We start from the raw sequence: 24,963 nt of genomic DNA, 5'->3' as shown, positions 1-24,963 counted from the left end.
GACTACTAGAGAAACACCATGTCAAACTCATTGCAACCCATGAAATCATCTGATTAAAATGGAAATAATGTCACTCTCATAGAGGCAGCAGAGATTAGTGGGTAGAGCTCTGGACTGGGATGCCAGAGACCTGGAATGAGTTTCTAGTTCAGTCACTGGGCAGCTGGGTGACATTAGGAAAGTCACTTCACCTCCGTGCATGCAATGAGTGAGGAAGTCTAGCCCTCTTGCTAGTGATGGACAAATGAGGCAGGACCACAGCCAAGTACAACCTCCGTGTTGGCCAGCACAGCTCAGGGAGAGCCCGGGGACTGTAATCTGCATGCCTTGCAAAGGAGATGGAGTTTGCACTACAGAATGCTCACACCCTTCACTGCAAAGTATGTGAAGAGCTTTAAAATTGTCCAGGATGCAGGATGCTGCAGAAAGATATGTCTGCATCAACTCTACTAACGTGTTTAGAGGTGTGAGGAAATTGATGATGGGTTTCCCAGTACTAGACTCCACACAGTGTTCAGCCTATAAGTTTTTCCCACGGAACAGGAGAAGCACTCTGTCACGAATCTGTTTGGTTTTCACCCCGTACACGATGGGGTTCATCATGGGAGGAAGGAGGAAGTAGAAATTGGCCATCAGGATGTGTACGTGAGGGGCAACTTGGTGGCCAAACCTGTGAATTATTGTTGTTAGAATCATTGGAGTGTAAGCCATTAGCATGGCGCAAAAGTGAGAAAAACAAGTGCTGAAAGTCTTCAGCTGCTCTTCCTTGGATGCCAGGCTGAAGACAGTCCTTAGGATCCTCACATACGACAGGGAGATCAATGTCAGATCCATACCCTCGATGAAGAGAGTTATGAAGATCCCATAGATGTTATTTAAACTGGTGCTGGCACAGGCCAGCTTCACCACTGCCATGTGCTCACAGTAGCAATGGGCGATGACGTGTGATTGGCAGAAGGGCAGCCTCCTGAGGAGGAAGAGCACAGGGGCCGTTAAGAGAACACCCCGGGTCAAAGCCGCCAGCCCGATCTTTGCTATCACTGAATTGGTCAGGATGGTGACGTACCTCAGGGGGTTGCAAATGGCCACATACCTGTCAAAGGCCATGGCCACCAGCACACCAGACTCCATGCTGGAGAATGAGTGAATGAAAAACATCTGCACCAGGCAGCCAGTAAAGCTGATCTCCCTGGAATTAAACCAGAAGATGCTCAGTGATTTCGGCATAGTACTTGCAGGTAAAACCAAGTTGATGACGGCCAGCATGGCGAGGAAATAGTACATGGGCTTGTGGAGGGAGGGTTCAGTCTTGATAACATACAGGAGGGTGCAGTTCCCTAGAAGAGCCACAGTGAATACTGACGAGAAGGGGATGGAGATCCAGAGGTGCATGGCTTCCAACCCCGGGATGCCAGTCAGGAAGAACACTGACGGATCAGAGCCTGTGCTGATGTAACCTGACAGGTTGTCCTGTTGTGGCATCTTTTGCAACTCTCACAGCAGTGTCTGTCCTTCCAATAAAGCAGAACACATGGAATGTACAGACTCAGTAAATTAGATACATACAAGGGGCCAGTCAGCTCTGGAAGAAGTGGATGCACCTCCCGTTGAGTTCATCAGGAGCCCCTGCTTATGTCAGGGATGAATCTGTCTTACACCTAAATTACGTCAGTCTGATTCAAAGCCTATTAAAGTCTGTGAAAATAATTCCATTGACACCAGTGATGTTTGTATTGGGGTCTTTTTCTCCAACACTTTCCTTTAAAAGACTTGCTAATAGCTGGAAAAGAGATGATGTTTGCAGCGTTCCCTGAAGCTCAAAATATTTTGGTCTCATCGGGCTCACAGCACAGTTGATATCGTTAATTCATAAGCCTCTCACTGCACTGGGGAAAGGTTCTGGCATCAGGGAGGCAAAGGGACACTAAATAGTAGAAAAGGGATTTGCTTTTTTGCAGAGACATATGTGGGGTGTATACCTGAAAGTTCTGACATGCCTGTACTCTATTCAACGAAACAGCTCCTCACTGTCTGCGCTGCTGTTTCAGCCATGTCGCCTGGGTGTGCATGGTCTGCACGCCACCATCCGTCATAAAGGTAGACATACCTTCAGTTACTGCAGCAAAGAGGGGAAAATAACAAACATTGATACAACCTATATTTATCTAAGGTTGTAGAAAAAGTTTTAGTTATATTATTAAATGAAAAAAAATTGTGATAAAATAATTACAGATCCATAGATTTTAAAGGAAGAAGGGACCATTATGATCATCTAATCTTCTGAATACCATAGGCCATAGAACTTAACAAAGTGACTTCTGCATGAAGCCCATAACTTCTCTTTGTGTTAGAACCCATCCCTGAGTAAGGCATCTCGTCTTCATTTAAAGAATTCAGGTGCTGGCTATCCAGCCACAAACCTGGATATGTTGTTCCAAGTGTTAGTTCGCCTTGTTCTAGGAACATACACCATGTTTGTAGTCTGAATTTGTCCAGTCCCACCTCCCAGCCATTGGATCTCATTCTGCCTTTGTCTGCTATATTAAAGAACTTTCCACTGTCAGAAATCTCTTTCCATGTGCACACTTAAAGACTGTGATCAAGTCACCTTTTACCTTCTTTTCTATAAATGACAGAGATTGAACCTCTTTAGTCTCTGGCTATAAGCCACGTTTTCCAGATCTGAAATAATTTTGTAGCTCTTTTCCTAACCCCTTTCAATTACTCAACAACCTTTTTGAAGTGTGGACACTAGAAACTGTGTCCCATAATGAGGTGCTCCTCTCTTTTTCAGCTCGACAGTTCCCTGCCTATATATTAAAGCTTGGCATTTGCTCCCTTTGCTATCTCCAGGACCTCATGTGGAGTTGGTTTCTAGGGTCCTAGATGTACAATCTTGCTTTTAGCTGTCTTCAACTGTGTGTTATTCAAATTAGTCCGGTTTAGCAAGCGATTGAGATCATTCTTTAGGACTGCACTTTACTAATTATTATTTGCCACTCTGATGAAATTTTGTGATCACCAAAGATTATCAGCACAGATTTCAGATTTACTTCTAAATCACTGATGAGATTGTTAAGAAGCCCCAGGCCTTGCATCTGTAAAATTATCTTTCACTAGTGACAGTATGACACCTGTAACATATATTCCACCAGACCGAAATCTCCCATGATAACACAGATACACAACAAAGAGGCTCTCCTGATGCATTTGTAGAAGGGGAGAGAACTAAGTCTGGGTGTGTAACTCTAACAATCCTGATTTTTTACTACTCGATGATTACTTGGCACAAATTTGTTTTTGTTTTATGTTGGAATTAAATAGTTCACTTCTAAATGACCAACCTCATTCAGCTCTCACTTATAGGGGTGTAAATCCAGAATCATTCCAGTTTTACACCGCTATGGCTGACAGTAGATTTTACCCTAAGCTTTCCATTTGGTTGAAAAATCTCCAGTTTGCAAAGATTCTTGGTTCATTTCAATACAGACTACCCCAGCTCACCTTAATTTTGTATCTTCTTCACCCTCAACAAATGCTGCAGTCATCCACAATCCACAATGACTCTCCAATAAGCTGGGATCGACTGGGTGAGAGTATTTATACCTTTTAGTATCAACTTGCTGACTATACTCCCCTGATGGGAGTTCAGAGACTTGGGTCATTATAGTGGTAAATATGCTTTGGAGCCTAGGGAGTTACAGCAAGTGATGAATGTAGATTAACCCATGTCTTTCCTCCTGTGTGGGTTTTAATCTCTAAATCTACATGAAAAGGTGTGGGTCAAACCTTCAACAAAGTGTGGGTCATGTTACATGTGTCCATAAATAGGGTATAAATTCCCCCCCCCCTCGAAAAGACGTGTGCTAATTGAGCATGTGGAAATATGTGCCTACACAATGTGCTGGACATCACCCTGTGTGTTTAGTGCTCTGCTTGAGCTTGAATATGAAGACAACTGGATATTGGTTTAGGGAAGTGATGGATAATTACATCTGTCAGATATACGGCCTCTTTTATCCAGGAGAAACCCCCAAACATCATTACCACTCACCCATTGCAGCCTTGCTGTCATCTCTGGTGTGGAACATAAGCAGCAACACAATAAAATTGTAGTTGCTACCACATCCTCTTTGGGTAGGAAAAAGGGCCCCCTTTCACAGGCCAAGACACAATGCACCCATGTATATCCATATGGTGTGATTGTGTATCATTCCTGTTCACCCTTATAGTATAATTGTTTTTAAATTCAAAATATCTCATGTAAGGTGTTTTTGGAATGCTCGTCACACAGAACATTGTTCTATTAGTACGTTTCTTGCAATGTCTTATGTATGGTTACAAAGCACTGCTAAACTATATACCCAAATAGGTGTCTCATGGCTGGAGGCAGATCTAGGCAAACATCAAGAGGTGTGTGGTGGTTCACGCCTCACTAAGACATGCATAAAATAAACCAGCTCTTTCAGGAACAATGAACTAGGCTAAGCAAAGAAAAGGGGATGCTCCTTGACTCAAGTGGAAGCCATGCTTGGCATTGTCTATCACCAGACTCCAGAGAGGGGCAACGGAAAGTGTTAAAAGAAGAAAAGAAGAAATGTTTTGCTGAAAGTAGACTAACGCGGCTACCCCTCTGGAACTTGTCAGCATGCAAGGTACTGAATTTAGCCGAATAAAGTGGAAATGTACCAGGTTCATGAAAAAACTTGCACACATACAAACAGACATTGTCTTCCTTTCCAGGCGCAAACAAATGGACATCATACCAAATGGACTGAAGGTGAAAAATCCATTACAATCACCATGCTACACAGACTATAGTGAGAGATTATGTCACACACTTTCAAAAAATCTACGGAACCACCTGATCAGCATCCTGTACAGGAAACAGAAGAAGATCAAGAAAGAGAACAAATCAACAGAAGTACACCACTAGAGCCCCGACCAGGCATATTCTATCTGCCTCCCAAAATCCATAAACCCGGGAATCCTGGAAACCCCAACATCTCAGGCATTAGCACTCTTATAGCAGGGTTATCAGGCTAAGTGGACTCTCTCCTCAGACCCTAAGCTACTAGTAATCCTAACTTTTTTCAGGATACCATCGACTTCCTGAGAAACTACAATCCATTGGTGATCTTCCAGAGCACACCATCGTGGCCACGATGGATGTAGAAGCTCTGTACACCAACATTCCACACAAAGATGGACTACTAGCCATCAGGAACCATATCCCCAATAATGCCACAGCACATACGATAACTGATCTTTGTGACTTTGTCCTCACGCACGACCATTTCAGATTTGGAGTCGATTTATTCCTTCAAGTCAGCTGCACGGCTATGGATACCCACATGGCCCCACAGTACACCAATGTTTTCATGGCTGACTTAGAACAACGCTTCCTCAACTCTCGTCCCAAAGTGTCCCTCCTTTACATATGCTACATTGATGACATTTTCATCATCTGGACCGACGGAAAAGAGTCCCTCAAAGAATTCTACTGAGATTTCAACAATTTTCAACCTTAACCTGGACTAGTCCACATAAGAAATCCACTTCCTTGACACTACAGTGAAAATAAGTGATGGCAACATAAACACCACCTTATACCGAAATCCCACCGACCGCTATACGTACCTACATGCCTCCAGCTTCCACCCAGGACACATCACACAATCCATTGTCTACAGCCAAGTCCTAAGATACAACTGTCATGCTGGCTGGATCAGGGGGGCCCTTCGGGTGTATTCAGGAGCTCTGATTACTCCCTTCTACACTAGTCTCACGTTGGGGGTGTCACACTGGTTAGATTAGGGGTTGAGGGGCGTGTTTGGCATATGGTTTAACATCAGTATGTCAAAATCATAATAATTCATGTGAGATATGCCATGTCAGGTACTGTTAGAAAGGCTATGATGTGCTAAGTAAGATGATGATGTTTATTTTCATGTGTTATATGTGAAATTGAAGTTATGGATATGTTTGATATATCAGCATTTCAAATTGTGTTGTCTGGGTAACAACTCAGACAGGATGGCTGCAAAAAAATAGCCTGCTTATTGGCCAATTAAGGCATTCACAGGTGCAAGGGGACCAGGGGAGAAGCCAGGGATATACCTGATAAGTCACCAGGACTTGCCCATGTGACTCTGGACTACTTGCCCATGTGATTCTGGATTCCATTTTGGTTCCTGTGAAATTCCACAGGGAGCATACCTGATGAGGCACCAGAACTGGCCCATGTGACTCTGGACTCCATTTTAGTTCCTCTAAAACTCCAAAACAGCAGGGCCAGGTCAAGGGCCAGGAACTATATAAGGCAAAGGCCTGGGGAATCCATTTTGTCTTTTGTTGCTGTTCAGCTCCAGACACATACCTGCCTCTGGATCAATTCACTTTCAACTGAACAAAGGAGTAAGATCCATCCAGATACTGGATGTATGCCAGAAGAACTGTACAAGCCTGCAACTCCACAATTCTCCCAGAAACTTGATGTATATGAACTTTCAGTCATTTGTATGTATCTGATTTGCTTTGATCCTTTAACATTTCTCTTATGGTTTATTTCTTTCTTTTTACAATAAACCTTTAGTTTTAGTTACTAAAGGATTGGCTGGCAGCGTGGTATTTTGGGTAAGATCCAAACTTATATTGATCTGGTACAGTGGCTGGCCCTTTGGGGTCAGAGGGAACCTTTGTAGTAAAGAGCATAGAGTTTAAATAACTGGTCTCTTTACCAGACGTAGTGGCTGACTGGGGGCCAGAGACTGAAATGCAGTAAAGGGGGCTGTGTGTATTAGTGTACTGGCTTCTTGATAACCGGTTTGGGGGAATCAGAATCACAGTTTGTGTCTGGTTGGGAAGTCTGGTTTCAGTGCCATCCACCAGAGCTTGGACAATCTGCTCTCCTTTTACAGCCTTCCCTGATCTTGACATTTTCAGGTGGCTACCCTAGGCACAGAAGGGTCACAGTGGCGTAGTCTTAGCAGGATCCACAGAAGCAGGACATTTGGGTTTTGGATCGGACCCTCACGCTATTCCAAATTGTAAAAATTTGATATTGAGAGTGTTAAAGATTAAAGTTAGTCAGAATGAGTGATTCACAATCATGCCTTTTGACCAATTGCTTTCTACATTTGTAACCTATAATTTTTAAAAATGACATTTACAATTAGAGATTTCTTTCAAATGCATATGAACATTTATAACAGTCTTTCAAACATAATATAAAGCCAGGTAGTATAAATGTATGGAAGCATAGTGGAAGTTGTAAAACTATATTCCAGGATCTGTTTAAACAGAGGGGGACATCACAGAAGGGACCATTACGATCATCTAATAAGGCCTTCTGAATGGCACAGGCCACAGAATTTCACCAACTGATTTCTCCATCAAGCCCAAAACTTTGTGCTAAAACCCATCCCTGAGTAAGGCATCTAGTCTTCATTTAAAGATTTCAAGTGATTGCGATCCAGCCACATCCCTAGACAGGTTGTTCCAAGAGTTAGTTTGCTTTGTTCTAGGAACGTGCACCTTGTTTCTGGTCTGAATTTGTCTAGTCTCATCTCCCACCCATTCAATCTCTTTCTGCCTTTGTCTGCCACATTAAAGTACTTTCTAAAGTCAGAAATCTCTTCCCATCTTTCGACTTAAAGACCGTGATCAAATCACCTTTCGCCTTCCCTTGGATAAACTAAATTGAATGATGTCTTTAGTCTCTGACTATCAGCCACCTTTTCCAGAATTGAAATAATTCCTGAATTTCTTATCCCAACCTGTTTCAGTTTCTAAACAACCTTTCTGAAGTGCTGACACTGGACCTAGAAATTGTCCAGTAATGGTCTCTCCCAGCCAGACACCTCTCTATTTCTGCTCGATAGTCTCCCACTTATACCTTGAAGGAAGGTGTTTGCTCTCTTCACCTCCACGGGGACCTCATGTACACTTCATTTCACATCATGAGCCCAAATTCTTTTTTCAGTCAGTGCTTTCTAAAATTTTTGTCCCACATACTGTAAGTGAAATCTACATCCTAGAGACCTAGATGTGTGACTTTGCACTGAATTTTAATCAGCTGCATATTGTTCAAGTTAGCCCAGTTGAACAAACGATTGAGATCGTTCATTAGGGCTGCCCTGTCCTAATCATTATTTGCCAGTCTGCCTATCTCTGGGTCATCACCAAAGGTTGTTAGCACAGATTTTAGATTTACTTCCAAATCACTGATGAGATTGTTGAATAACCCCAGGCCTCATATCATCAACAGAAAGTTTCGGTAGTGGCAGTATGAGATCCCCAACATAGATTTACCCAGACAAAAACCTCCCACAATAACACAGATACGGCACAAAGAGCCAGTCATGATGCATTTGCACAAGGGGAGAGAACTAAAGCTGGGTGTGTAACTCTAACACCCTGATTTTTTGAATACTCAGTGGTTTCTTGGTGCAGATTTGTTTTTGATGGGATTAAATAGTTCACTTCTAAATGACCAACCTCACTCTGCTCTAATTTATAGGGGTGAATATCCAGAATCATTCTGGTTTTATACCAGTACGTCTGAGAGCAGATTTGGCCCTAAGCTTTCCATTTGCTTGAAAAATTTCCATTTTAGAAAGATCCTTGATTAATTTGCATGCAAACTACCCCAGCTCACCTGAGATCTGTGTCTTCCTCACTCTCTGCTAATGCTGCAGTCATGTACAAACTGCATGACTCTCCACTCAGCCAGGATCATCTGGGTAAGAGGATTTATACCTTCTAGTAACACTTCGTGACTTTACTCCCTTGATGGGAGTTCAGAGACTTGGATCATTATAGTGGTACATTAGCTTTGGAGCCTAGGGAGTGACACCAAGTGTTAAATGTAGATTAACCCTTGTCTTTCTTCCTGTCTGATTGTTAATCTCTACATCTACATGAAAACGTGTGGGCCAAATCCTCCCCCCACTGCAAGTTGCATCCTTTTCTTTTTGTTCTGTCATTGGCTCCCACTCAGAACAGCCTAGATATCAGTGTTCTAATAGTTGTGGATAATGTTATTGATACTTAATGCATAGTATTATATATATGGTGCTGATAATCCATATTATTAATATGATATATATTTATATGCTCAGCAGCATATACACTAGCCAACAGGACAAAAGGTGATAGCAAAGCAGATCAAGAAAATTATTACAAAATACTTCAACTTCATTACAACAAGACAGTGATCAGCTGTTCGTCACGGTCACTGAAAGTAGGATAATAAGCTATTGGCTTAATCTGCAGCAAGAGAGAGATTTAGGTTAGATATTGGGAAAAACTTTTCAACTCTGAGGGTAGGTAAATTCTTAAATAGGTTTCCAATGGAGGTTGTGGAATGCCTTTCAATGGAGCTTTTTAAAAAGAGGTGGGACAAACACCTGTCAGGTCTGGTCTAGGTATACCTGGTCCTGCTTAGGTCCACAGGGGACTGGATAAGATGACCTCTCGAGGACCCTTCCAGTCCTGCATTTCTATGGCTTTATGATCTCCCACCTGCAACCAGCCCAAGGACAGTACTGGTTCTGAGGCTGGTAAGCCAAGGGCCAGCTCTTGCCTTGGCCGTAGGCATTAGCTAAAAACTGGCAAACTGAAAGCTGGAAACCAAACCAGATCACCTGTATGTTGATTTTGTTCAAGGCAGGTATTCATCTTATAAGTCTGTGTTTAGACTCTATGAAATGGTTGTAAATTGCTGCCTGCATTAATCTCACTTCTAATGTCTGTATTCCACCCTACAAGATAAAATATGCATCTTTTATAATGGTAAAAATGCCTGCTCTGATCTTGGGAACTCAGCTGGGAAGAGTGGAGGATCAAAAATTAAGTGGGCCATCATAGGACAAAAGCTTTGTTAATTGCCTCACCCATCCATGGAGAACTACATGCAGAAGGCTTTGCCCCATTGATTGCCATGCTGGAATCGGGAAATCAAAATAGTTGACATGAAGCTTTTTCACTTCTCCTGTTTGGACTCTTACAAGGGCTGGAGCTAAGAAACAAAAAGCAGAGAGCCCTAAGGCTGACCTGGGTTAACACCTAAAAAAAATTCAGTTCTGACAGATTACTATATCTCTGTCACCTTTTGAATCATAGACAGAAACTCATTGGTGTGTATATGTTTGCTTGCGTTGGCATTTGGCACAAGGAGATAGGAAAGGTGTCAAAATCAAGATACATTTGTTTCTATGTCTTACTACAAGCTAGGGAAATACTTCTCAGACCAGTGCCTGGAGTGCTCGTGTCCAAAACAAAGATAAGGAAGGAATGGCAGAAGTTAGGGATCTGGAAAAAATTTCATAGGGTTGGATTTAAATGACATGTAAAGAAATGTATAACTTGTAAAAGCATAGAAATAATACCAGCTGTAATGTGTAGCTGTGGGAGTACACCTTCTGTGTAATGTGAATGTAACATTGCTGCATGGAACGGCTCTTCGGAGATTTTTTCCTGTACCGTATCAATAAATTGACGCTCATTGGATATTTGGTCGCTTGAGTCTATTTCGTAACAAAATAATGAACCAAAGTGTGGTCAAGCCATTGACTGCACAATTAATCAACAATTCCAGAGAGTTTGAACAACCACACACAGATATCACTGCAGAGCTGTTATGTTATGTCCCCCATCTTACCTGGAAAGCTTTTGATTTCTGGGACCCTCTGGGGTAGCATAACGACAAACGGTCATTCAGACTCCACGACTTAGGTCCATCACAGCTCCCCACACTGGCTGGGGCCCTTTCCCCATAATGCAAATGAGGCATGAGTGGAGTTTGGGGGGGCATGGGGTCATTGTCCCCCAAAATGTTTACATTGATAGTGGGGGGGACCCTATTTAAAGGTTCTGCCCCAGACAAAACAGCTTGAATCACAGCCTCTCCCGGGCAGATCCTCCCTTACCCTGAATGTCTCCTCCCGGAAAGTAGCTACCCCTCCCTGCAACGACCAGCTGTCGCTCCTGCCTCTCTCCATGGGGCGCCGCTCACAGATTGCCCAGCCTCTGAGGTCACTGGACTGACTCAGCTCCAGCCAGCTGCCATGCAGGGAGTGGGACGGGCAGCACTGAGTGATTGAGCGTGGAGCATGAAGCATCCCTGAGTCAACAGGAAATCTACACACGAGAGTGGGGTGGCCCTGTCCTGAGCCCCTGACATCTGGGTGCTTTCTACCCATGATTTCAAAGGCTGCCCTCCCTGCAGACCCCTGCGCATTAGCCAGCCTGTGGCCCTGGTTAAATTCCCCCGCCCCTCCAGGTCCCTGTGCAGGACCCAAACAAACACTGGGGCTGGATTCCGGCCCTATGGACGAGTGGTGACCCTCAGCAGGCCCAGGTGTGCAAGTTTCGGGCAGACATGGAATTTGCCCCCACTTTATGGCCCTGTTGGCTTGGCTGGAGCTGCACTCCAAATATAGAAGTCAAATCATGCCTGTGAAGGGAGACCCTGATTCCTACCCAAAGGAAAAGTGGTTGCAGCTGCAATTGTGTAGTGTTGTTGATTATTTCCCACCCCAGAGCGGATGACATGGTTTCAATGGGTGAGTGAAGCTGTCTAGAATGAGGTTTGGGTGGTTCTTCTAGATAAAGGAGGCCATATATATGGAAGATCTAATTGTCCATCACTTTCCCATCGAATCTCCACTTGTCTTCATATTCAAGCTCAAGCAGAACCCTAAACACACAGGGTGATGTCCTGCATGGTGGACGTGCACTTTTGCATCTGATTAATTGAGGTGTGTAAATCCCCTGGTGCACACATCATTTAGTGGGGGATTTGCATACTTTTTAGTGGACATGTGCAATGTGACACACACTTGCATGCGTTCTGTTGAGGGTTTGGCCAACACTTTTTCATGTAGATGTGGATATCATCAGCCACACAGGAGGAAAGATATGGGTTAATCTATGCTCATCACTTTCTGTGACTCCTTAGGCTCCGAAGCAAATGTAGAGCTCTAACGACCCAAGTCTCTGAACTTCAATCAGGGGAGTAGAGTCAGCAAGGTGTTATTAGAAGGTATAAATACTCTCCCTCACTCAATCCCAGCTGGTTGGAGGGTCATGCAGTTTGTGGATGACAGCAGCAGTTGCAGAAAGTGAAGAATTCTAACCACAACCACCTTGCTGAAATTACTGAGCGTCTTTTGGTTTAATTCCAGGGAGTTCAGATTTACTGCCTGCCTAGTGCAGATGTTTTTCCTTCACTCGTTGTTAAGCATAGAGTCTGCTGTGCTTCTGGCCATCGCCTTTGACATGTACGTGGCCATCTGCAACCCCCTGTTCTCCTTGTGGTCCCTCTGCCTTTCCACGTCAGGAGGTTGCCCTTCTGCCGGTCCCACATCATCTCCCATTGCTACTGCGAGCACATGGCAGTGGTGAAGCTGGCCTGTGCGAAACCAGGTTCAATAACATCTATGGGATCATCACAACTCTCATCATTTTGGGACTGGATATGATGATCTATGGGATCATCGTAACTCTCCTAATAGTGGGGGTGGATCTGACGTTCATCACCCTGTCGTATGTCAAGATTCTAAGGACTGTGTTAAGCCTGGCCTCCAAGGAAGAGTAGCTGAAGGCTTTTGGCACTTGCGTTTCCCACATTACACCCCAGTGGTTCTCTCCTCAATTATTCACAGGTTCGGCCACCAAGTAGCCCCTCACATACACATCCTGCTAGCCAATTTCTACCTCTTCTTTCCTCCCATGATGAACCCCATCATGTACGGGGTGAAAACCAACCAGATTCATGATCGGGTGCGTCTCCTATTCCACCTGAAAAGCTTCTTGGATGAACAGGAGGGGGCTGCTGAGAGATCAGGAAGCAAAGGATCCACGAGAGGTTTTGTCATTGACTTAGACTGCAAACTTGGGTGTGCTTTGTGCATCATAGAAGATCAGAGTTGAAAGGGACCTCAGGAAGTATCTGGTACAACCCCCTGCTCAAAGCAGGACTAACCTCAGCTAAATCATTCCAGCCAGGGATTTCTCAAGCTGGGCCTTAAAAACCTCTAAACATGGAGATTCCACCACCTCCCTAGGTAACCCATTCCAGTGCTTCACCACCCTCTTTGTGAAAAACTATTTCTTAATATCCAACTGTGACAGGACCAGCCCTGACGGCTATAGGAGGGTGCTGGAAGGCATATATATTAGCTCCAAGCTTAGCAAATCCCTGTTCCCTGGGTAACATAGCCAGGGTTACTCCAGGTTAATTGGGGCACCTGAAGCCAATTAGGGAGCTGGCCACAGCAGGTAAAAACCTCTGTTTCAGGCAGGCAGGGGCAGTTGGGAGGGAGTTGAGTGGAGGAGCGGAGCAGAGCTGCTACAAGGTGTGGAGCTAGTGGAAGAGCGAAGCAAAGCAGAGCAGAGCTGCTACAAGGCTTGGAGCTAGTGGGGGTGTGGCGACAGCACCCAGCCACGGGAGTTAAGGAGAAGTTTGTCCAGGCCAGGCCAGGGGGGCGCCCGCCCCAAAAGCCTAAAGGAGGACTACAAGCAGGGGGGCTGTGGACAAGCGACCCAGGGAAGGTAGTAGCCCATGGACTAAACTGTTTGAGGCTACTCCTCGCAAGGTCCCTGGGTCAGGTCCCGGGCTAGAGGGCAGGAATGGGCCCCCCTCCTGCTCCCACCCAGCCACACCGCCGGCATAGCCGTAGGGAGCGCAGACCCACGGGGCCAAACAGGTCCAACTTACCAGTGTCAGAAGTGGGAATTTGTGTGCAGCGGATAGAGAGAGAGAAAAAAAAAAAACCCCCACCATAATGGAGGACGTAGTCAAGGCCCTCATACAAGCCATGGCCGACCAGCAGGAGGCCACCAGGGCTCAGATAGCCACCCAGCAGGAATCAATGCGGCTCCAGCAAGAGACTAACCAGTTGCTGATCAGCCAGGCCAACCAGGACTGGGCCCTCTTGCGAGAAGTGGTGATCCACCTGAAGACCCTGACCTCCCACACTCCTGGGCCAGAGGGGATTCAAACACTATGGACCACCAGCTATCTGCAGAAGATGACTGCGGAGGATGATGTGGAGGCATACCTCCTCACCTTTGAGAGGGTAACCAACCATGAGGCTTGGCCCCAGGCCCACTGGGCCAGTATTCTCGCCCCCTTTTTGTATGGAGAAGCCCAAAAGGCCTATTATGACCTGCCCGCAGTAGCTGCAGCTGACTACCACCAGTTAAAGACAGAGATCCAGGCTCGGGCGGGAGTAACAACGGCTGTGCGGGCCCAGAGATCCCACGACTGGAAGTATCAGTAGGACAAGGCCCCGCGGTCACAACTATTCGATCTTGCCCATCTCGCACAGAAGTGGCTGCAGCCAGATATCCACTGGCCAGAGAAGGTCCTTGAGATTCTCATTATTGACTGGTACATGAGGGGGCTACCGCCAGATCTCCGTGCTTGGGTAGGCCAGAATGACCCATCTTCCTACGACTCAAAGCTTTTTTTGTCCCTGTCTTGTCAGACAAGATCATCTCCCAGATTACTGCACAGAGCAGCACAGTATGGGAAGGAGGTCAGCAGCCCTGAGTGGTGGAAGAACAGGTTCAGGACAATTTAGAAAAACTGGACATTCACAAGTCCATGGGGCTGGATGCAGTACATCGGAGGGTGCTGAGGGAGTTGGCTGATTTGATTGCAGAGCCATTATTTTTGGAAACTCATGGTGATTGGGGGAGGTCCTGGATGATTGGAAAAAGGCAAATATATTGCCCATCTTCAAAAAAAGGAAGAAGGAGGGTCTGGGAACTACAGACCTGTGGGGATAGGGCACATGACTTATGAAGAGAGGTTGAGGGAACTGGGCTTATTTAGTCTACAGAAGAGAAAACTGAGGGGGAATTTGATTGCAGTCTTTAACTACCTTAAGGGAGGTTCCAAGGAGGATGGAGCTAGGCTGTTCTCAGTGGTGGCAGATGGCAGAACAAGAAACAATGGTCTCAAGTTGCAGTGGGGGAGGTCCTGGCTTGAGCATGGAGTTGGACTAAATGACCTCTTCAGGTCCCTTCCAAAGCTTATCTTTTATGATTCTATGATTTGGTCTCTTAAGTCTATTTCATAACAAAATACTGAACCAAAATATGGTCAAGCCATGGCCTGTACAAGTTATCAACAATTCCAGAGAGTTTGAATAAGCACACACAGATATCACTACAGAGCTGCTATGTCCCATTTTCCCTTTAAAGCTTTTGATTTCTGGCTCCCTCTGGGGTAGCATAAAGACAAAGGATCATTCAGACACCAAGAGAAAGCTCTACCCTGTCCTCACACCCCGGCTGCCATAGTGCAAGGGGGTCATGGGTGAAGTTTGAGGAGGGAAATGGACATTCTTTCCCCAAACTGCATATGTTCATAGTTGGGGGTGGGGCAGTACAATTTAACGGCTTTTCTGCTGCCCGAACAGCTCATGTCACAGCTGTTCCTGGGCAGGCCACCCCTTATCCTCAATCTCCCCACCTGGAAAGCAGAAGCCTCTCCCTGCAGTGCCTAGCTTTTGCTTCTGTCTGTCCCCACGGGAAGCAGCTCACAGGTCGCCCAGCCTCTGAGGTCACTGGGCTGGCTCAGTACTGGTCAGCAGTTGTGCAGGGAATGGGTCTGGTAACACCGTGTGACAGAGTGCGGAGCGGCCCTAAGTCAACAGGAGACCCATGCGTGGGAGTGGGGCAGCCCCGCTCCAAACCCCTGCAGCTTGGGTTATTTCCATTCATGGTTTCCAAGGCCTCCTGGTCTGCAGAGCTCCGCACGTTAGCCACCCTATGGCTCTGGTTTATTCCTCCTCTTCCCCGAGTCTCTATGCAAGACCTGAAGAAACACCAGGACAGATGCTCGGTCTAATGGGCCAGCAGTGAACCAGTGGCAGGCCGAGCCCTGCAAGCCTGGGGCAGATGTGGAATATGCCCCCCATGCGTGGCCCTGTTGGTGTGACTTAAACTGTGCTTCAAATATTGAGGTGAAAGTATGCCTGTGTGATGTTTCCTTCTGTGTTCTCGGCTGGTGTATAGCTGTGTCTCCCCAGTTCCTCACTTCTGGAGCCCATCCTCCACTTTCTTCTCTGTGTAAACCCCACTCCTGGATAGTCCACGCACAGCCTCCTGCAAGCAAGGGACCCATAACTTAGTGAGTGAGTGCTTCCAGACAGCCACTCATGGGAGTATGCAATAGTATAACCCCAGCAATCACCACTGTCCCAGGTGCAATCCTAGGAACCTCCGTCTTGCAATGTTCAGTGCTCATGATTAATTCATCAATTTAATTAAAAAGTTGATATGCACCAGCTCTGTCACTTTAAATGAAGTCTGTAATACACACTAAACCACATTCACTGTTTTTAATAAAACAAACAAACAAATTTATTAAGTACAGAAAGATTTTAAGTGATTATAAGTCAGAAGAATATGTCAGACATGCTCAGGGTTAAAAAAAGGAAACCATATTCTAAACTAAGCTTAACATTTTCAGTAACCATACAAAGTCAGATAATGCTCACCACAGGCTGGCTGATTCCTTTAGCCAGGCCTTCCCCCTGTGGAGTGTCCATCAGTTTCTTGATGTTGTTTTGTAGAAGGAAGTAGGAGAGCCCCAGATTACAAAACATCTCATCTTTTAACAAAACAACGAGAATGCTGTGGCACCTTGAAGACTAACACATTTATTTGGGCATAAGCTTTTGTGGGCAGAAACCCACTTCGTCAGATGCATGAACTGGAAACTTCAGTTAGTTAGGTATATATACACATGCAAGGATGAGTAAGTTATATCACAGTGAGCAGGGCAAATATTAACGAGGTAGTTAAATCAGGGTGAGTGAGGCCCATTCACAACAGTTGATGAGAAGGTGTGAATGCCAAAAGAGGGAACATTATTTTTTCTAGTGGGCTAGCCACTCCCAGTCTCTATTCAGACCTAGTCTGATAGTGTCAAGTTTGCATATGAGTTCCAGCTCTGCCATTTCACGCTGGAGTTTGTTTCTGAAGTTTTTTTGTTGAAGTATGGCAACTTTCAAGTCTGTTACTGAGTGTGCAGGGAGATTGAAGTGCTCTCTTATTGGTTTTTGAATGTTACCATTCTTGATGTCTGATTTATGTCCATTTATTCTTTTGCATAGATACAGTCCGGTTTGGCCAATGTACATGGCAGAGGGGCATTGCTGGCACATGATAGCATATATCACATTAGTAGATGTGCAGGTGAACACGCTCCTGATGGTGTGGCTGATGTGGTTAGGACCTATGATAGTGTCACTTGAGTAGATATGCGGGCAGAGTTGGCAACGGGGTTTGTTGTAAGGATACGTTCCTGGGTTAGTGTATCTGTTGTATGGTGTGCAGTTGCTGGTGAGTATTTGCTTCAGGTTGGGGGTCTGTCTGTAAGTGAGGACTGGCCTGCCTCCCAAGGTTTGTGAGAGTGAGGGATCGTCTTCCAGGATAGGTTGTAGATCCTTGATGATGTGTTGGAGAGGTTTTAGCTGGGGGTTGTAGGTGATGGCCAGTGGCATTCTATTGTTTTCCTTGTTGGGTCTGTCTTGTAGTAGGTGAGTTCTGGGAACCTATCTGGCTCTGTAATTCTGTTTCTTCACTTCCCTAGGTGGGTATTGTAGTTTTAAGAATGCTTAATAGAGATCCTGTAAGTGTTTGTCTCTGTCTAAGGGATTGGAGCAAATGCAGTTGTATCTTAGGGCTTGGCTGTAGACAATGGATTGTGTGATGTGTCTTGGATGGAAGCTGGAGGCATGTAGGGTACATATAGCGGTCGGTGGGTTTTCGGTATAAGATGGTGTTTATGTGTCCATTACTTATTTGCACTGTAGTGTCCAGGAAGTGAATTTCTTGTGTGGACTGGTCCAGGTTAAGGTTGAAAATTGTTGAGATCTTGGTGGAATTCTTTGAGGGACTCTTTTCCATGGGTCCAGATGATGAAAATTTCATCAATGTAGTGTAGGTAGAGGAGGGGCACTTTGGGATTAGAGTTGAGGAAGCGTTGTTCTAAGTTAGCCATGAAAACGTTGGTGTACTGTGGGGCCATGCGGGTACCCATAGCCGTGCCACTGACTTGAAGGTATAAATCGTCTCCAAATCTGAAATGGTCGTGAGTGAGGACAAAGTCACAAAGATCAGTTATTGTATGTGCTGTGGCATTATTGGGGATATGATTCCTGATGGCTAGTAGTCCATCTTTGTGTGGAATGTTGGTGTAGAGAACTTCTACATCCATAGTGGCAACGATGGTGTGTTCTGGAAGATCACCGATGGATTGTAGTTTCTCAGGAATTCGATGGTATCCCGAAAAAAGCTGGGATTACTGGTAGCTTAGGGTCTGAGGAGAGAGTCCACATAGCTTGATAACCCTGCTGTAAGAGTGCCAATGCCTGAGATGATGGGGCATCCAGGATTCTTGGGTTTGTGGCTTTTGGGAGGCAGATAAAATATGCCTGGTCAGGGCTCTAGGGGTGTATCTCTGTAGATGTTCCTGTGCATCTTCAGGGAGTTTCATGAGCAGATGATGTAGTTTCTTTTGGCATTCCTCAGTGGGATCACAGGACAGTGGCCTGTAGAATGTGGTGTTGGAGAGTTGTCTAGTGGCTTTCTATTCATAATCCAACCTATTCATGATGACTATCGCACCTCCTTTGTCAGCGTCTTTGATTATAATGTCAGAGTTGTTTTTGAGACTGTGGATGGCATTGCGTTCTGCACGGCTGAGGTTATGGGGCAAGTGATGCTGTTTGTCTACAATTTCAGCTTGTACATGTTGGTGGAAGCATTCTATATAAAAGTCTAGTCTCTGGTTTCGACCATCAGGAGGACTCCATGCAGAGTTTTTCTTCTTGTAGCGCTGGTAGGAAGGTATCTGAGGGTTAGTGTACTGTTAGGTGGTGTGATGGAAATATTCCTTGAGTCAGAGATGGCAAAAGTAGGTTTCCAGGTCAACGCAGAATTGTATCATGCACATGGGGGTTGTGGGGCAGAGAGTCCCTGAGATAGAACAGATTCTTCTGTCGGGTTAAGTGTGTAGCTGGATAGATTTACAATATTGTTGTGTGAGTTAAGGGTATCATTGTTGTGGTCCCTTCTGGCATGTAGGAGTTTAGATAGTTTAGTGTCCTTTTTCCTCTACAGAGAAGCAAAGTGCATGTTGTAAATGGCCTGTCTTGTCTTGGTAAAGATCAGCCACGTGGAAGTTTGTGTGGAGGTTTGGATTTTTATGAGAGTCTCCAGTACTGAGAGCTCTTTCTTGATCTTCTGCTGTTTCCTGTACAGGATGCTGATCAGGTGGTTCCGTAGCTTTTTTGAGAGTGTGTGACATAATCTCTCACTATAGTCTGTGTAGTATGTCGATCGTAATGGATTTTTCACCTTCAGTCCATTTGGTATGATGTCCATTTGTTTGCACTTGGAAAGGAAGATGTTGTCTGCTTGTATCTGTGCAAGTTTTTTCATGAAGCTGGTACATTTCCATTTTATTCGGCTAAATTCAGTACCTTGCATGTTGACGAGTTCCAGAGGGGTAGCCGTGTTAGTCTGTTTTCAGCAAAACATTTCTTCTTTTCTTTTTTTAACACCTTCCGTTGCCCCCCTCTGGAGTCTGGTGATAGACAATGCCCAGCATGGCTTCCACTTGAGTCAAGGAGCATCCCCTTTTCTTTGCTTAGCCTAGTTCATTGTTCCTGAAAGAGCTGGTTTATTTATTGCATATCTTAGTGAGGCGTGAACCACCTCACACCTTTTGATGTTTGCCTAGATCTGCCTCCAGCCATGAGACACATATTTGGGAATATTATTTAGCAGTGCTGTGTAACCATACATAAGACATTGCAAGAAATATACTAATAGAACAATGTTCTGTGTGATGAGCATTCCAAAAACACCTTACATGAGACGTTTTGCATTAAAAAATACACAATCACACCATACGGGTGTACATGGGGTGCATTGTGTCACGGCCTGTGAAGGAGGGCCCATATTCCTACCCAAAGAGGATGTGGTAGGAACTGCAATTTTATTGTGTTGCTGCTTATGTTCCACACCAGAGATGACAGCAAGGCTGCAATGGGTAAGTGGTAATGAGGTTTGGGGTTTCTCCTGGATAAAAGAGGCCGTATATCTGACAGATGTAATTATCCATCACTTCCCTAAACCAATATCCAGTTGTCTACATATTCAAGCTCAAGCAGAGCACTAAACACACAGGGTGACGTCCAGCACATTGTGTGTGCATATATTTCCACATGCTCATTTAGCACATGTCTTTTTGAGGGGAGGGGAGGAAAATTTATACCCCTTTTATGGACACGTTTAACATGACCCACACTTTGTAGAAGGTTTTACCCACACCTTTTCATGTAGCTTTAGAGATTAACACCCACACAGGAGGAAAGACATGGGGTAATCTACATTCATCACTTATTGTGACTCCAAATATTTACTGCTCTCCCAGGGGAGTAGAGTCAGCAAGTTGTTACTAGAATACCTAGGCTCCAAAGCAGATCTATGGATCTGTAATTATTTTATCACAATTTTTTTTCATTTAATAATATAACTAAAACTTTTTCTACAACCTTAGATAAATATAGGTAGTATCATTGTTTATTCTTTTCCCCTCTTTCCTGCAGTAACTGAAGGTATTTCTACCTTTAGGACGCATGGTGGGGTGCAGACCATGCACATGCAGGCGACATGGATGAAACAGCAGTGCAGACGGTGAGGAGCTGTTTAGGCAAGTAAAGTACAGGCATGACAGAACTTTCAGGTATACACCCCACATAGGTCTCTGAAAAAAAGCAAATCCCTTTTCTACTATTTAGTGTCCCACTGCGTCCCTGCTGCCAGAATCTTTTCCCAGTGCAGTGAGAGGCTTCAACATGAATACCTGCCAGCAATGCATTAACGATACCAACAGTGCTGTGGGCCCAATAAAACCAAAATATTTTGAGCTTCAGGGAACGCTGCAAACATCATCTCTTTTCCAGCCATTAGCAACTCTTTTAAAGGAAAGTGCTGGAGAAAAAGACCCCAATCCAAACATTACTGGTGTCAGTGGAATTATTTTCACAGACTTTAATAGGCTTTGAGTAACATCGATATAATTTAGGTGTAAGACAGATTTATCCCTGACATAAGCAGAGGCACCTGAAGAACTCAACTGGAGGTGCATCCCTTTCTTCCAGAGCTGACTGGCACCTTGTATGTATCTAATTTACAGGGTCTATTCATTCCATGTGTTGTGTTTCATTGAAAGGACAGACACTGATGTGAGAGTTGCAAAAGATGCCACAACAGGACAACCTGTCAGGTTACAACAGCACAGGCTCTGAATCGTCAGTGTTCTTCCTGAGCGGCATCCCTGGGCTGGAAGCCATGCACCTCTGGATCTCCATCCCCTTCTGCTCAGTGTTTACTGTGGCCCTTCTAGGGAACTGCACCCTCTTATTTGTTATCAAGACTGAACCCTCCCTCCACAAGCCCATGTTCTATTTCTTCACCATGCTGGCGGTCATCAACCTGGTTTTACCCACAACCACCATGCCAAAAACACTGAGCATCTTCTGGTTTAATTCCAGAGAGATCAGCTTTACTGCCTGCCTTGTGCAGATGTTTTTCCTTCACTCGTTCTCCAGCATTGAGTCTGCTGTGCTGGTGGCCATGGCCTTTGACAGGTATGTGGCCATCTGCAACCCCCTGAGATACGTCACCATCCTGACCAATTCAGTGATAGCAAAGATTGGGCTGGCGGCTTTGACCCGGGCTGTTCTCATAACAGTCCCTGTGCTCTTCCTCCTCAGAAGGCTGCCTTTCTGCCGGTCCCACGTCATCTCCCATTGCTACTGCGAGCACATGGCAGTGGTGAAGCTGGCCTGTGGCAACACCAGTTTCAATACCATCTATGGGATCTTCATAACTCTCTTCATCGGGGGTCTGGATCTGATGTTCATCACCCTGTCATATGTCAAGATCCTAAGAACTGTCTTCAGCCTGGCTTCAAAGGAAGAGCAGCTGAAGGCTTTCGGGACTTGTGTTTCTCACTTTTGCGCCATCTTCATGGCTTATACCCCAGTGGTTCTCTCCTCAATATTTCACAGGTTTGGCCACCAAGTTGCCCCTCACATACACATCTTGCTGGCTAATGTCTATCTCCTCTTTCCTCCTATGATGAACCCCATTGTGTATGGGGTGAAAACCAGAGAGATTCGCTATAGGGTGCATCTCCTGTTAAGTGGGAAAAACTTCTAGGCTGAACATTGTGTGGAGTCTAGTCCTGGGAAACCCATTAGCAATTTCCCCACCCCTCTAAACAGAGATTTAGTGCAGATGTATATTTCTGCAGCATCTTGCATCCTGGACAATTTTAAATATCTTCACATAATATGAAGTGAAGAGTCTGGGCATATTGGAGTGCAAACTTCCTCTCCTTTTCAGGGGCTGCAGCATATAATTCCCAGGCCCTCTTGCATCCTGGATAGTTCTGAAGCTCTCTACATAATATGCAATGAACATCTGGATATGCTATATTTGAAATTCCATCTCCTTTGTATGGGGTGCAGCGTACTGTCCCCGGGCTTTCCCTGAGCTGTGCTGGCCAACATGGAAGTTGTACTTGGCTGTGGTCCTGCCTCATTTGTCCATCTCTAGCAAGAGGGCTAGACTTGCTCACTCCTTTCATGTAGAGAGGTGAAGTGATATGCCTAATGTCACCCAGCTGCCCAGGGACTGAACTAGAAACTCATTCCAGGTTTCTGGCATCCTAGGCCAGAGCTTTATCCACTATGCCCTGCTGCCTCTATGACAGTGACATTATTTCCGGTTTAATGAGATGATTTCATGGGTTGCAATGAGTTTGACATGGTGTTTCTCTAGTAGGCTCTAGTTTCTCTTTCAATCCAACAGAATTTCAGTATTTCTATATATGTATTTGTTCTTATATGTTTTGATGGGGGACCCTAACTGCTTAGGGAGCCCGGTGTATAGGGCTAAAAGAATGTGAGATCTGAACTGTGTTTTATTTCCAGAAATAAAGAGGAAAATGTGAACTCGTCAAATAATTTGTATTTTATATTAGAGGGAAAAACCAACATGAAAAACATCACAAGAAAAGTCTCCAAAAGGAAGGGGGAGAGAGACACTCATCAAATACTTAAACAAGCCATGTCACTGAACCTTCTAGTATCTCTGCATATCTGAATGTTTGACATCTAGGTACGCTTGCTTCCAGGCTCTCTGCCTAGCATACATATAAATGCTTCTGTCTGTCATCTCCAGGGTTATGCTTCACGTGAGCACTTGTACTTCCTTGCTTTATGAAGTGAAGATTTAAGCTAGTTAAATAAACTGTTAAAGAAACCTCTGACTTCAACCAGTGACTGAGTGTCTCTTTAATGCATGTGGCTAAGATGACACCTCTATAGCAACAAGACATCTATGATCTCCCTGTCTGTTTAGACAGAACCTGGAATGTAGTTTAACAACTTCTACTTTGCTTCTAAAGATTTATACTACTTTTCTTTATATTGTGTTTGAAAGACTGTTATAAATGTTTATGTGATTTCTGCCTTACGTAAAGTATTTGAAAGAACTGTCTAGTTGTAAATGTAATTATTAAAAATTCTAGGTTATAAATATACTAACCAGTTGGTTAAAAGGCAAATGTGACAAAAGTATTCATGCAAGACGTATCACATGTGTCTAAAAATAGTGGGTGGAGTCACATCCCTGAATTGTACTGCAACAGTTATCAAGAGTTACCACCCTACCAGGCTGTGCTTCTCTTTATTGTAAACTTTATTGACTTTGTGTCAGTGGTATTTGGTCAAAAAGAGGTGTTTTTAAGCTGTTACCAGTGATTTTAATCTTAACTCTAGAGGGCAGTGTCTAGCGGTGTGACACTGAGGAAAGGGTGACTTATGTACAAGAAGGCGTCTTCTCTTTTGAAAACACAAGAGGGGATTTCAGCAGTGATGAGGGCTTTTTATTGAACTTGGTAACATTAGAGCAACACAGCACTGCTTTGAATTGTTCTGCAGGCCAGTCCAGTGGGTTGAAGACAATCTTCTGAGAGGCTCTTGGTTAATTTAGTGCGTTGCACACACCCCTCTTCTCTGGATTTCTGAAATCCGAATCATAGACTTCAGATAGAACTGCAATTAAATTACTGGACCTCAATCTGAACTTTGTATTCTGGCATGTCCACGCAAACTTCCTGTGTCTCCACATGTGCCTGGAAATTCATATAGCTTGCCATTTCCATGAGCCCTGGGTTTCCTGATTCTGCTGCTGTTCCCATGTTTCCTGTTCTTGTTGGCAGAACAAATCACCAGTAGCTCAAACAAAGAGCAGCCACAGGTCAGCGCCGCCCTGGATGATCCCCAGCAGAAATGGCTATTGTTCCTTAACGTCACCTACGCACAATACGCCCTGACATGCTCACCACAGCCTTTCCGTGATATCCCCCATATCCACCCTGTCATCCAACTGATGTCTCTGTTTCTGTATTTATTTCAGGTTTGTAGCTCCCCTTTTTGGGTTCTAGGCACCTCATGAGATAAAAGTGAAAACTTTTCCACAGACAAAGCCCCTCCCTTACATGCTGAGCTGCCTGTATTCCCCCACTGCACCAGCTGACCCATGATGAGAGATAAGGACAGTGACCCTCAAGTCAAACTTGCTTCATCTGCCTCCATCACTTGCCCAGTCACGCAGGCTAAAAAAATTTGCCGCACACTTGGCAGGTTAATAAATCCAGGCTGGGTGGATCAAGGAGGGGAAGTGTATATCAAAGTGACCACCTGTCATGGAGAGGTCTGCCGGCAGCAATCTCCATTTGAAAGGAGAGGCCAGTTCAAGTGTCTCCAATGATCTAGCTGTCTTCCAGATTCTTGCCTTGCTGCCGTCAGCGTGGTATCTTAGTTCCTGAAACTGTGGTGGCATTTTGCAGTTAAAGAG

At 44.8% G+C, this 24,963-nt stretch overlaps 2 protein-coding genes and 1 pseudogene across 3 annotated transcripts; 2 read left to right on the top strand and 1 right to left on the bottom strand.

The window, feature by feature from the left end:
* Positions 1-519: 519 nt before the first annotated feature.
* Positions 520-7,329, bottom strand: LOC137159838 (olfactory receptor 52K1-like). Of its 2 annotated transcripts, XM_067558298.1 has the most exons (2): positions 7,313-7,329; positions 520-1,447 (listed from the first exon to the last, which is right to left on the bottom strand). In XM_067558298.1, exons 1-2 carry the CDS (start codon positions 7,327-7,329, stop codon positions 520-522), a joined length of 945 nt encoding a protein of 314 aa, XP_067414399.1. The 2 variants fall into 2 exon arrangements, with proteins under 2 accessions (XP_067414399.1, XP_067414398.1); XM_067558297.1 differs by lacking the exon at positions 7,313-7,329 and having other exon boundaries at positions 520-1,482.
* Positions 7,330-11,586: 4,257 nt separating this feature from the next.
* Positions 11,587-14,380, top strand: LOC137159849 (olfactory receptor 52K1-like; annotated as a pseudogene).
* Positions 14,381-21,294: 6,914 nt separating this feature from the next.
* On the top strand, positions 21,295-22,257 carry LOC137159837 (olfactory receptor 52K1-like). Its single transcript, XM_067558296.1, has one exon. It carries the CDS (start codon positions 21,295-21,297, stop codon positions 22,255-22,257), a length of 963 nt encoding a protein of 320 aa, XP_067414397.1.
* The last annotated feature ends 2,706 nt before the right edge of the window (positions 22,258-24,963 follow it).

This window comes from Emydura macquarii, unplaced genomic scaffold (assembly GCF_026122565.2).
Source record: "Emydura macquarii macquarii isolate MOO-44397 ecotype Brisbane River unplaced genomic scaffold, CSIRO-AGI_Emac_v2 contig_1946, whole genome shotgun sequence".
Lineage (NCBI taxonomy): Eukaryota > Metazoa > Chordata > Testudines > Chelidae > Emydura > Emydura macquarii.
The sequence above is the reverse complement of the archived record's forward strand: the minus strand, read 5'-3'. Positions and strand labels throughout refer to the sequence as shown.